This window comes from Glycine max, chromosome 3, assembly GCF_000004515.6.
Source record: "Glycine max cultivar Williams 82 chromosome 3, Glycine_max_v4.0, whole genome shotgun sequence".
Classification (NCBI taxonomy): domain Eukaryota; kingdom Viridiplantae; phylum Streptophyta; class Magnoliopsida; order Fabales; family Fabaceae; genus Glycine; species Glycine max.
The window spans coordinates 3,026,098-3,041,004 of record NC_016090.4 but is presented as its reverse complement, the minus strand read 5'-3'; the positions used below and the strand labels follow the sequence as shown (position 1 = coordinate 3,041,004).

Here is a 14,907-nt window from a genome sequence, read left to right as displayed (position 1 = left end):
TATATATATATATAATGTAATTATCAGTCCGTCCCCGCTATTTCTATAATTTGAATACCTTGTTCCTAATTTCTTAGTCAGGGTGCAAATACAGCTGCTAACTTTAAGAAAAATGTAACTATATATCTAGTGCTATCATTTCTTGCCTCCTCTATTTTTATAATTTGAACCTGTTATCCACAATTTTTAGTCATCAAATTTTATTTTTTTTATTGAGCATTTTTTTTTGTCTCTTTTATGCTCAATAAGTATTTTTACACTATTCAATTACACATTTATTTCATTTCATATTTTATTTTCATATGCATGATAATCATAATTTTAAATTACAATTCATAACTACAATTTTGTAGTTACAACGTAAAGTGTATTTTTGAAAGTAAATTGTCCCATTGGCTCCATGTTCCAGATCCGCCACTACTTTAGGTTATTAGAGCAAATCTTATTTTCTTGTTTTAATTATGTTTTGTTAATTTCTTATTCTTGAAGCTTTTATACAAACATATATAAACAATAAATGATAGCTATTAAAAATTATAGCTAATTTTTTTAGAAATATATGCAAAATAGTTTATGATATAAAAAGCTTTTATATTATTGTCTAATTAAAAATTATTGTATACTATAAATTTATTAATTTTATGATCATCATTTTTAAACTTATATCAATCATGATTTTTTATTAGTTGATCATATAATTAAAGTTTTTTACACTTATAATGTATAAAAATTAAACTAAAAACATATTGTTGAAATTAAAAAGATGTGCACTTTACTTCATTTCTTAAAATTTAATTGAAAAGAAAAACATTCCTAATCATTTGATAATAAAAGTGTAAAACAATTTATCCATTTTAGTGAGATTTAAGTATTTATATTACCTAATGTTGCTGTAAAAAAAGTATATGCCTAATGTCAACAACAAAATAGTTATTAGAGTGTCTTACATACATTTTTCATGATCAAATAATCTAAATCGATTTGCATATCTCAACTCACATCATATATAATTCATGGATCTATAATACAAATAATTAAATCGACATGCAGGATTTCTTTGTCCCCTATGAATTAACATTGATCTTTTTGTTCTTGTAATACAGATATATCAAAAGTAGGACGCAGAGGTATCCATTGCATGCAGAAACTATGTGCAGAAAAAATATCTCCTGATTCACTAGAGAAGGCCCAAAATCGTGTGATAGATGCTGCACTCACACTTGTTCGAGAAAATACAAGGCTTAAGGCATGCCATATATCTGCTTTTATCTTTGCTTTACTGAATTTCTATATATATTTTTTCAATATTAATTATCATAAAAGTCAATAATTAATTAAAAATAACCAATATAAAGATTACATTAACCTGCTTTTTTCCATTATATAAATTAAGTAATTTTTCAATTATTTATCTTTTTAAAGTGAATTATTTATCTTTCTTGTTTCTTGATGTCACATATATCAATTCTGTCTTGGCAATAAATTTAACGGGTAAGATACTAGGCGAGGGAGGCGAGGGTTCAGGAAATTACAACTTTCTCCTCCTTCAATGTTAGAAACTGTTTCTTAAACAAGGAAGACTATTTTGAATTTAGATTGCAAGAATTTTAAGATAAATATAATAATTTAGAAATTTAATTTTATAAAATGAAGGATTTGAATATTTTTGTAAATCCCGTTTTGTCCCTAAAGACTGTTTTTAACAATAAAACAAACATGTACAAACTTGTCATTTCTCATAAGAGTAACTCTAATGTGAGAGTAACTCAATGGGTCTCATTCCAAAACAAGGTTTCTAGCTAATTGCAGTATTGATTCTCTTACTGTACACTGAATCTATTTGAAAAATAAATTATTAAAAAAATACACAAAGATGACTTTGAAAAGTAAAAGTAAATATAGTGGAGTCCATTTTAGAAACTTTTATAAATTTCTTAATTGAAATAAAAATTTAATTGAATTGTTTAAAATTAGAAATGTGATGTGACATTATAGAGAACTGAAAGTGTGAAATATTATTTAAAAAGTAGAAGAAAAATATTGATGGATTTATTGGTTGAAAGAAAGTAATATTCTTTAAGAAGATGTGGTAGCTTAATAAGAAAAGGTGCTTATATAATATAAGTAATTAACTGAAGATAATTAAGTTGGTTTTTTGGAAAATTTTAAGCACAAAGGCTTTGCATATCTCATTTAACCTTTTTTTTATGTAAATTAAGAGAATCTAGTTCAAATTGAGGAAGATGTGCAAGTGATTATAACTCTCTTGATACATATTTTGATTTTTATGAATATTTTTTTTTTAAAAAAAATACTAAAACAAAAGACCGACACTAGTGGTCTGTTGATATTTTTCTACTTTTTAATTAAGCCGTGTGAAGTTAAAATACTTTACAATATCTTTTTTATTATTTATTGATGTGTTGTTTTCAATTTAAATAATTTTTTTGTATAATAGCATTTCGTATTTTTTTGTAACTATTTTGTTTTGTGATTTTTTTTTACAATTTTTTCATGTAAATTTTAAAAAATAACTATAATAGTTTGTAAAGGTCTAATAGTGGTGTTGGTGGTGAGATTATTGAGTATTACAAATAATGAGTAAGAGAAAAATAAATAAAAAAATGTGCAAATCTTATTATATATTATCTCCTTTTATCAATGTTATTATAAATAATAAAAAAAAACATAGTTGATATCACTTTTTTAATTGAAATCGGTGCTTATTGGTGGATTCAATTGCATCTACACAAACGTGTCACTTTTTTTCAACAAGTGAAATAAGCATTTCCATTTATTGTTACTCTTATTAGATCAAACCTGCCAATGGACTAGTTTCCACTTTCCAGTTGAATTAGTCGCACCAATCACAACGCTCTTGTTCTTTTCGTGTAATGTCCATTGTTTCCTATATTGATTACAAATTTATGGGCTTTTTAAAGTGTGTATAAGGCACATATAAAAGTAATAAATATATTCTATTGAATATATATTTAACATTATTTTAAAAATAAATAATAACTACCTTTTATATTTTTAATATAATAAATGGAAAATTAATAATATATTTTGTTGGTTTTGATTATGTATAAGCTTTGTAAGAAAGCAATAATGTAAATGCATAAATTGGTTTCTTCAGAAAGAACTTGTGCATAGTTTGGGAGGTGCTGTAGCAACTTCAACTCTTCTTGGAGTTCCTTTGGGTCATAATTCATCGTTTCTTGAAGGGCCTGCATTTGCACCTCCTTTCATTAGGGAAGGTATTTGGTGTGGTAGCGCAAACTCCACAACTGAAGAAGGTACAATCTTGCAAATGGTTTTTCTTACCCTAGTCTAAATCTGTAAAGTTTGCTATAATGGTAATTGATTCTTTGCATCAAATCCTGTTGTTATATATAAAGATTTAAGAATAGAAATTGACCTCTTATTATCTAATTTGAACTTTGAAATTGTATGATATTTAATCAATGAGCTTATAGTAGGTAGCATGATTTTGACTTTGTAGGAAAGGATTTAAAGGACTTGCGAATAATGGTTGATGTTGGTGATATCCCTATTCAAGAAATGCGAGATTGTGGGATAGGAGATGAGAGACTCATGAAAGTTGTTAGTGATTCTGTCAAACTAGTGATGGAAGAGGTAAATTGTTAATTTGTGAGATTATGCTTAAACACTCACAAGATATAAGATTGAGTTAGTAATTAAGGGAGAAGAAAAGATGAGACAGACTATGAGTATTCACTACTAACAAAAATTAATAATTTCATCCTTTGTTTTAGTTTTACACAATTATTATTTCTCATAAACCTTGACACTTAGATTGGAAAACATTTGTAACAATTTTTAGCATCAAATATACCATTACATTAATAAGATTGCTAAAAACACATTGTCAAACATATTTATTACAACACATTAAACATTTACACAAGATATAAGATTGACTTGGTGATTAAGAAAAAAAAAAGTAGTAAAAGGTGAGAGAGACGGTGAGTTCATATATTCCACTAACAAAAATTAATAATTTTAATCCTTATTACATTTTTACACAACTATTATTTCTCTTAAACCTTGACACTTAGATTAAAAAACATTTTTTCTAATCGTTTTTAGTATCAAATATACTATTACATTAATAAGATTGCTAGAAACACACTATCAAACACATTTATTGTAACACATAATATTTTATTGGTTAAAATTCATTCAAAATACAAAATCATGACAAAGATTCATAAATAAGCCATTAGACCCATAAAATTTTATGATTTAAAAAAAATCTAACTAATAAGAAAATGTATATTGAAAAGAGTGTATTCTAGCATTTCTTGTTACATGAATTATCATAATTTTCTATTTTGTTTTTTAAAACTATATATATAACTTGATTCTCATGATATATATATATTTTCCAGGATCCATTACGTCCCTTAATTTTGGGTGGTGATCACTCAATCTCATATCCAGTTGTCAGAGCCATATCTGAGAAGCTTGGGGGACCAGTTGATGTTCTTCATTTTGATGCACATCCTGATCTCTATGATGAATTTGAAGGAAATTATTATTCGCACGCTTCTTCTTTTGCTCGAATCATGGAGGGTGGTTATGCTCGTCGACTCTTGCAGGCAATTTTTTTTATTCTTTTAATTTTTTCTAATAATCAATATCACACACGTGCACGGGTGCACACACAAACAAAGAGAAAAATGATTCCATAATTTCAACAAGCTGAATTTATAAAAAAAATGACAAGAAAAAAAAGTGACACGACTTTTTAATTAGGCAAATTGACCAAAGTAGGCCCTTTTTAGAAACTTATTCCTAAAAGGGGGTTGTTTTGAAACTTTTTCCTGTCGGGTCTGTTTCTGGAGGGGACTCGCCATCTCCATTGGCGAGTCTCCAGGAAAAAGTTTCAAAACAGCCTCCTTTTAAGAATAAGTTTCTAAAAGGAACCTAATTTAGTCAATTTGCCTTTTAATTAGCTATATTTTCGTTGATTTCTGTCTTTGTCAAATTAGTAATGTTGTTAATTAGTTTGTGATGTTGATAAATATATATTTCAATACATTACCCATGATTTTCATGATATATCGCAAATTATTTTATTCTTTTTATTCATTAAATTATTTCAGGTCGGTATAAGATCAATAAACAAAGAAGGGCGTGAACAAGCCAAAAAGTTCGGGGTAGAGCAGTTTGAAATGCGACATTTTTCGAAAGATCGTCCATTTTTGGAAAACCTGGTTGGTCTCTCTCTCATGGATTTTTAAGAAACATTACATATTGATATCATATAGATAATAGATGTTTACTACCTAAGTTCTTTTGTGATGTTAAAGACGAAGTTGATTATTAATCTCAACTTCAAACACAATATATTTTTTTTTTCATCAGTAAAAATTAAAAACAACACACACATTATCCAACTAATTAAGTGAGTTAGTCCCTTTGATTCAAAAACTTTATGAATCCCATTAATTAGTATGTGTTTATACTGCATGTCTTTGATTATAAATTGTCATTTAGGATGATAAGATTGTTAATTTTTTTTAATAATTAAACTCTTAGATTTAAAAAATGTAGACGGGAATTTTCTTTGTAACAATACTTATAATTGTTGAAGAATTGGCATTTTATCATTTTTTGCTCCCTATCCTATTCCAAGACTTCTATACACTTTTGAGGTACGTTTGTACGTAGCAAATTAAATACTACTTTATCCTAAGATAGACTGATTTTCTGAGAGGAAAATTAATTGAGTATAAGATAAAAAGTCCTAAATACCTTCTTAATTGCACACACACATGCAATATATATAATACCTCTTTGGTTTTCAAACATTTTGATTTTTTTTAGTTTCCTTTTGCAGAATCTAGGAGAAGGTGCTAAAGGAGTATACATTTCAATCGATGTGGATTGTCTTGATCCAGGGTATGCTGTAGGAGTGTCCCACTATGAATCAGGAGGTCTTTCTTTCAGGGATGTTATGAACATGCTGCAAAATCTCAAAGGTGACATTGTTGGTGGAGACGTGGTTGAATACAACCCACAACGTGACACTCCTGATCGTATGACTGCCATGGTAGCTGCTAAGTTTGTGAGAGAACTCGCTGCAAAGATGTCAAAATGATAACTATTAATTCTGCCTCGTGTGTGTGACATTTAGTTTACTTCAATGCACTCAACTTTTCAATTTATAGTGTTGTTGTTATGAATAAATAATACATGCACTATTACCCTGTTTACACTAACAGTGTAAAGATGATGTATGTGTATAAGACTAAGTTTTGTGGTGTTCTATTAGAAGTATTAATCTTGTTAAAAAAAAATGTATTTGTCATGTGAAAGGAAAGTACACAATGTTACATATAATATATACAATATTATATACTGAATATTGGTGAAGATGAGGTTTAAAATTGAATTTTAAAGAACAATAAATATAGGATAAAAATAAGATAATGATGGGATAAAATCAAATTAACAAACATGAAGGTGCATGTAAGATAAGGGATTAAAAGAGTAAATCTAGTAAAAAAATATAAAAAGTGATAACAGTGTCTGTTTTTTTTTCAGTGACTTTATATTTCAAGGTATATTCATCCTTAATTTCATCTTTATATAACTTAATTATGCAAAGTAAAGCTTTTGACAGTTGTTTTTCTCCTTTAAGTGCATTCAAATAAGCATTTATTTTCTAATTTAGGTTTACAATGTCAACAATTGCAAGTGACAATGACTCTTAAGTGATTTGGTTAAGCTATGTTTTATTACTACCAAAAACATCCTTTTGAAATAACATATACCTATTCTGAAAAAAAATTGTTTTTAGAATTATATATTATAGTCTAGAATAAATCTCTGAAATAGGTATATGTTATTGGAGAAAGACATATTTCCGGAAGAGAAAAAAAGAGATTCCAACAAATGTAATCTTTTAAGAAAAAAAAGGAAATAATAAGTAATTAAAGTATAAAAAGGAGAGATGGGGTGTAATTAGCAGAAATAGGAAGTGTAAATAATAACTGGCATTGTTTTATTATATTTAAATCATGTGAATGAAAAAAAATATGATTTATGAAAGAAAAATAAACAATCAAGTACTTCAGCAAATGATCAACAAAATTAATAAACATTTTACACTAATGACATAATTAAAAAAATGTTAATTGTTTTTTCTGCATACTGCAGAGTCTTCTTTGTAGTCTTTGAACCCCAACACATAAAGTGGATTTTCTTGTTTGATATTCATATGGTCATCGTGTTGCACACTCTTACCATTAGATATTTGGGTGTTTTAAGAAAGCAATGTATACACAAATTGTTTTTCTTCAGAGAAAACTTGTGCCTAGTTTCAGAGGTGATGTAGCAACTTCAACTCTTCTAGGGTTCCTTTGGGACACAATTCATCATTCCTTGAAGAGCCTGCATTTTCAGTTTTTCACCTCCTTTCATAATTAGGAAGGGCATTTGGTCTCTGATAGCTCAAACTCAACAACTGAAGAAGGTAACCAATCAATTAATTTTCCTAGTCTTCCACTTGGTTTTTTGTTTATCCCATGTAATTGATTCCTTGCATCGAATCTCGATACTATAAAGATTCAATAATAGAAATCAATCTCTTATCCAATTTGAACTTAAAAATTGTGGATATTTGGATCCTCTCCAGCATTATTCCCCTCCAGCTCTCTCCAGCCAAGAATGTCAACCATTGAATTAACCTTAATTGATTAATTTTAAAAGAAAAAAAAGGTACACAAGACTATTAAAATAATACTTTTATTTGCATAGTTGACCAGCTCTATTATATTTGTTATTTTTATTAATTACTATAATAATCAAATAATAATAATAGTTTAAAATAACTAATGTAAATTAAAAAAACTAATTCATTATTTTCCTGTCTCTAAACTTTTTTCATAGCATTTTTTTACTCTTTTTGTTTTTCTTCCTGTGGACAAAAAGTTATCTGACAAGTGATTCGACGAAATAATCACTTGTAACTTTTTTAATAAAACATGTTTAATTTTTCTATATTGAAACAAAAATATTAAATCCTATTCTTTTGAAATTTACATCAATTTATAAATATTTTTATCTATTATTATAGTAATTGATACTAATTTATAAGAATAAAAATCTCACACAATCTACCAATCGTGCACATAAAAATATTGTTTTAAATCTGAACAGTTGAGCCTTTTTCTTTTATTTAATTTGAACTCACCGTGTAATTATTATCTCATGTGATATCCTTGTTGAAGAAATACGAGATTGATGAAAATTATTAATTTATTACTTTTATGTTATACTATTTTCAATAAGCACCAGTGGTCTAGTGGTAGAATAGTACCCTGCCACGGTACAGACCCGGGTTCGATTCCCGGCTGGTGCATTCATTGGGAGCTATGATGAAAAATCTTTGTAATTGAAGGGTCAATTACTATCATCTCCCCACAGGTGGATGAATAATCGATTATGCTTCTGAGCTTTCCCTTTTTTTTGTTTTTTCTTTCTTTCTTTCTTTATTGTTTCCTTCTCTCAGTCTTCTGTTGGAAATTTTTAATAGACCAAATGGTGAGATCAATTGACACTCCCTTTCTTATAATCTATTGGGATGTTAAAAATCTAATCAAGAGGGTGCTTAGTATGAAAATTCATGTATGGTAAAATTATTTATTTTATAAATTACAAGTATCTTTTAACAAGGCAATCATATTTATGCGAAATAAACTTACTACAAAAAATAAAACTTTCATACTAAATATTTAATACAAAAAAAAAACACTATAGTATATAATAATATTACTTTCTTAAGTGCAAACTCATTCATTAGTGAATCCTTACTATAACATCACTTCATAAACATCGATCCTCACCCACCATGCACCGCATCACGTTACTGAAGAAGCTCCCTCACATACTCTCTTAATCAAGTCTTTCTTCCTCATCGAAAAGTCAATGTTCCAATTTCTTCCCCTCAACACAACAAGCTCAATACAGAGAGGCATTAATTCATACTGGGAAATAAAATAGTTTTCAATGGATTAGCTTTTAACTTGAAATTTTGTCAAAGACATGTCTTTTACAGGGCAAAGACATTTCTTGCTCCATAACATTCTTGATGAACTGCTATTTGACATCTGTAACATATATGGTTTTTTGTGATTTAATTGCAATACTACATAGAGTAAGTGAGTAACCACAAAAATCTTGCTTCATATGCATCAATGATAAAGTTGTAACAATGATTAGGCAGAATGGCAAGCTGCACTCACGATCCTGTCTAGAAATTATAAGACCTAAGACTAAATTTACTTTAAATTTTAACTTAATACACTTTCTTAATTTTTTTTAAAAATAAATTATAGTTTTATATTTTAAATATCATTCAAATTTCAAAATATGACTCTCAATTAAAAATTTAAATTAATCTGTATAAAAAATATCAACATCAAATGAAATTTTAACCAAATATATGAGATCTTATAATTAATATTTTTCACCAAAATATCTTTTTTTAGATATTAACCATAGACTCACTCATTAAATTTAAATTTTATATTAATTTTAATATATTTTTTTAAGTAAAAGAGAGGTTAAATCTAAAATAGATACAAAATATTTTTTTTTTAAACTTTTTGAAATAAAATTAAAATTTTACTTTAATGATTTACAATAATCATTACATTCATAACTTAAAATTATGTAATTTTATTAATAAAAAAATAACTACAAATAATAGATCATATTTTAATAAAAGTTACTACTTAATAATTTAAATTGACAAAATAAATATTAAAAATGTAAAAAAAAAAATCCTTGGGGGCCTATATATGGCAAAGGCCTCATTGCCCTTATTCAAATTGAAATCATTTATTGAGGAGCATATTCCTGTCAAATGCACTAGAGGTACTTTTGCTCTATATGATATTTCAAAATACAGACAAAATTATTAAATCGGATTTAAATCATTATTGGCTAAAAGATCTGTAGATACATGCAGCATCTTGTTCAAATCACTATCTCTTTATGGGTTGAATATTGGCCAAATAAATAAATAAAAAATGAACTGAAACTATTACATTACCTGTTGCAAATGATAATTTGGTTGTAGACCCAGTCTTCAATCCATCTACATACAATACAGCTTTCTGTAGTCCACTTAGCATTCACAAGTTCATACTTCTATATCAGAGAAATAGTTTACAGTAAAATTATCACTCTTGAGAATTTCATATGGCAAACTCATCAGAATGAAAAGTTGTATGCAAACAGAATGAGTAAAAGTCACCTTGCAAGAAGGTATGCAACTTCTGCTTTCTTTCTTTTAGAGAAGGTTTCCTAGGTTTGGCAGGAACCTGAGATGTAGCATGAAACTCTGCCAACTGCAGCATCTGAGAAGCCAAATAGTAGTGTATTAGTTGCATGTGTTATGTCTTATAACAGAGAACCCTCCTCAAAAAAAAAACAGCAACCCAACTCTTCTTCTTCCAAGTGTCCCATGTCATACAATGAGAATAATACTATGAGTTCCCAGATTCTCATTCTCAATAGATCAGTATCATGTCAAGTATTGTTGTCTAGCACAAATTTTGTTGGAAATTTAATAAATGTACAAATTGATGAAAATTAGGAATTCTTCCGAGGGTTATAAGAGAAAAAGTGAATATTCTTTGGGCATGATTTCTAATAAGACTATTAACTCTTAAAGAACTACAACAAAGAACATAAGCAGGAATGTTCCTAAAAATTCCAACCACACTTTCATTCCTTTATAGGAAAATAGAATCTCCTTAGCAAACTAGTGCTGAAAAAGGCATTAATATATTACTAGTTATGACAGCTTTTAAATATGACTATTTTACAAGTAATAAATAACTCTGAACAATTTTAAATTTGCATAAAATATAAATTGAGAAAAAAAATATAATTATACAAATATTCATAAATAAATAAATAAATATGAAATTAAAAAAAGAGTAAGAAACGAAGCTGCCTACTATAAAACTTATTTAATTTCAATATATTGCTATGTCTGCACAATATGCATATCTAGTGTTAATCATCTCCAGCTAATTTCATTAGATGCTAATACTCTTACATACATTCAGTACTAGCTAGTACTAGTGTTAATTAATCTGTCATCATTCATCACCACACCATTTATCAACTCAAATATATACCAAACTCTACCCCGTAGTACTCTGTTACACGATATCCAAATTCAAGACTACCCAAAAACTGAAAGTGAAGATAACTAAACACGTACACAAGAGAGAATGAAGACTCACACGCACACGTAAAGTAACACACCATGAAGCTCGTTTGTTCTCCAGGATCAGCCTTGAAATCCTACATGGTCACAGTTAGATTAGTGAGAACCTTTAAATTCTTCAAGAATCACATCAATCACATAATAATTTTCTTTCTTTAGCTTCTTCATTTTCTTTTCTCTTTCTTTCAACCTTTCTTCCCTCTTGATATACATATAGGTAATTTGTTTGGCGTAGTTACAATTTTTGCTGTATGATGTATGTATGTATGGTTATGCAACAAAGTAATTGATAAATTATAAACTTTGATAGAAAAAAAAAAAGATTATGTTGTAATTAAATACATGCCAAATAGATGGATATCTCTAAGTCGTTGAATCCAGCTCATTGATCAACAATTAGAAGAAGAACACCATATCCGAGCATGATCCCTTATGATCATTTCAAAATAAATTAATTACTTTGGCTGTGCTCATATATACTTTGGCTTACAGTTTAATGCATGTACAGATATATCTTTCTACTACCAAAAAAATAATAAGCTTTGTTTTTCAAAACAATTTGTTGAAGCTTCACTTTGTTGAAATTGAGAGAATCATTCTCATATCTAATTCATACTTGAATTCGAATTTACATATATAATCGTTACTGCTCAATTGATATCTTATAGGAAAAAAATGTGAAAAATTCCCTTTCCCTTTATAAATAATGAAATTTGATAAAAAAAAAAACAAAAAAAAAACTCAATTACGACTTAAGGATAAACCCATGGGTATGACTTTGTTTCTTGGATGTTTCCTTAACCCACTAATTAATTACACTATTTCAACAGTTAAGCTTACGTGAAACTACATGTAAATTTGAAAAACAAAATTGTAGATGTATGAAATCAAGCATGATTCAATATTTTTATTATCCCTCGATCATAAACCCAATTGGGAATTTGATAACTCATTAATAATATAACTTAGATATTCAAGTCATTCAACTAAAGACAAGAGCAAAAACTTATATGAAGATATATTTATGAGCAACCGAAATAATTTATTTACATTCAAATTTAAGACTCTTATGAATAAATTAAATAGATCGATCAATATGGGGAAAGGTACTCTTTTCCTTATTGTTGATCTATGTGCTTGTCCAACGACTTATACCCTCATGGGAGACTATGCACACGTACCTTTCACACGTGTTGTGAGTAGGGTCACCAAACAAACTGTACATTCATTATGAACTTTGTGTTCCTTCGTGCAACCATGATGAAACCCAGGTACCCCAGATTTAAGAAATTTCTCACACTGCATGCATAACACAAACAAACCCAAATGATTTGCTATTGCTATTAGCTAGAGCGAATCTTTTTCTAAGAATTTCTTTTTACATCTTTTTCTAAGAATTTACCAATTAATTAATAGAAGGATTTTGAAAGAAGGATTAATAGTTTATCTTAGAATTCTGATAAAACAAGTTAATCATGAAATTGAACAACGTGTTTTAATTACAAAGAAGATTCTTGATCTATGAAAAAAAAGGTCAATTCTTGATTTTAGAATACAACAATTACGCACAATTAGTTTATATAACATATTTTTTTAACACAATTTAATATTAAAAATGTTTTATCACATGCTTACCTGCACACAATTTAATATTAAAAATGTTTTATCATATGCTTACTTGCTGGAGAGATGCTTGAATCCATGTCCACCACGTTCTTTTTCTAACCCTAGAAATTAAAAATATTAAATTATGCTTGCAATTAATAGTCGTCAAAATTATATTCTTACAGAAAAAAGAACGAAAAAAAATTAGAAGGTGTGTATATCTAAGAAAATTTTAGGTGTTCTCCATTCTCCTTCTCTAAGCTTCTATTGCCGTCCTACTCATTATGATTCTTCCAATTCTAAAAAAATGCAAGTACATCTCCTCATAGTCTTGAATATATAAAAGATACAAAGATAGCTTGAGGTTTACAAATTTCTTATCTGATTCTATTTTCAATTGATTAATATATTTATTAATAATTAGAAAATATTTTTTTGACATATTCCATGCTTTTAATTAAGAATTTTAAGAAACAGTGATAATATATTTTGTTATTTTCTTTAAAATATGAAATAAAGTTATAATAATGAGAATTTTTTATAGTTATTAAAAAATCAACTAAAATAGAAAAAAGAAGAGACACTAAACACACGGCCTAATGTTTTCAAGATAGAGGGAGCAAAAATAATTTATTTTACAGGAGCTTAAAAAAAAGAATTAATAAAGACAACAAAAATTATTAATTTTTTTATTTTTTTAGATAAAAAAATAAAATGAATTTAAGAACATGAAACATTTTTTTGTTATTTTTTGTATATATTTAACAACATTAGCCTCTTATCTAATTTGAAGTTAGAAACTATGGGTATTATATATTATATTATGTATTTCCTTCAAAAAAAAGAATATTATATTATTATGTATGAAAATTGAGACCCACATGGGCTTATACAACAGAATATCTATGTGTAGTGTGTGTTTTTTTTCTTTCATTATAACAACTGACAATGGGTTTGATTCTGGGTGGTGTTATGATGAAATTTTTTATGATGTCATACTTATTTAAATTTGATTTTTAATTATTATTTTATATCATAATTCATCCAAATATTTAATACAGTTAAAATAGTCCTCAAATGTCTAAAAATAATAAAATTGATTCATTTAATATCATTTACATAACATTTTAAAATAGACTAATATAAATTTAAAAAATACAAAATTTACTGTAATAACTTGAATCACATTATTTCTTACAATATGATAATTAATATTATAAATATGACAGAAAAAATATATATGAAAAAAGATAAAACAAATAATAATGTTCTCTAAAAGTAATATTTTAATAAGGTCAAATACTAGTGATTTTTGGACTTTTAATATTAATAATATTTAAAGTCAAATCAAACAATTATAAAAATTTTTTTGATCAATTTGGTTCGATTTTGATCAAAATACCTAAATGACCCAATAAAAAATCAAACCAAATACATAAATGATTCAATCAAAACTCTTTGAATCAGATTTGATCAATTTGAATTCCAAAATGACCCATAACCATAAACATCCCTACAAGCGGATGAATAAATATATTTCTAGGTTTTTTGAATAGCCTACAATACTTATAACTTAATGCTCAACTCAAATAATTATATTATTAATAAAACTCTTTCTTATTAAAAAATACAATATTATATTTTTTTAACCTATATATAATTTAGGAATGATTATTTAATTAACTAAATATTAGAAGATGACTAAATAAAAGTAAGAGTTTAATGTTTATGTACTCATTGTGTTAAATAATTTATATTGTCATTTAATTATACATCATTATTTGAATTACATTAAGATAATATTTTAAAAGTTAATAAATTTATCATGATAAATAGATTATGATTGAATATAACTTTTTTCCACTAAGAGAGTATTATCTTTTTTCTCTAAAAATCAATACCCAAAATTGAATATTGAGTATACAACTACATTAAAAATTTAGCACCAGGATTCAGTTAAAAAAAATATTTAGTGAGTTTTACTATTCATAATAATATTTTACCCCACTCTAGCGTGATTGTCT

At 27.0% G+C, this 14,907-nt stretch overlaps 1 protein-coding gene and 1 non-coding gene across 2 annotated transcripts in view; both read left to right on the top strand.

Moving 5' to 3' along the window:
• Positions 1-6,352, top strand: part of AG1 (arginase) — a 7,108-nt gene extending 756 nt beyond the window's left edge. Inside the window, exons 2-7 of the mRNA NM_001250192.2 lie at positions 1,104-1,246; positions 3,140-3,299; positions 3,506-3,639; positions 4,416-4,625; positions 5,133-5,243; positions 5,870-6,352. Of these exons, the coding sequence (NP_001237121.2) occupies positions 1,104-1,246; positions 3,140-3,299; positions 3,506-3,639; positions 4,416-4,625; positions 5,133-5,243; positions 5,870-6,130 (1,019 nt within the window). The 3' untranslated portion in view covers positions 6,131-6,352. The remainder of the gene's footprint in view (positions 1-1,103; positions 1,247-3,139; positions 3,300-3,505; positions 3,640-4,415; positions 4,626-5,132; positions 5,244-5,869) is intronic.
• Positions 6,353-8,324: 1,972 nt separating this feature from the next.
• TRNAG-GCC (transfer RNA glycine (anticodon GCC)) lies at positions 8,325-8,395 on the top strand. Its single transcript has one exon. It is a non-coding gene; the product is annotated as a tRNA-Gly (tRNA).
• Positions 8,396-14,907: the final 6,512 nt, after the last annotated feature.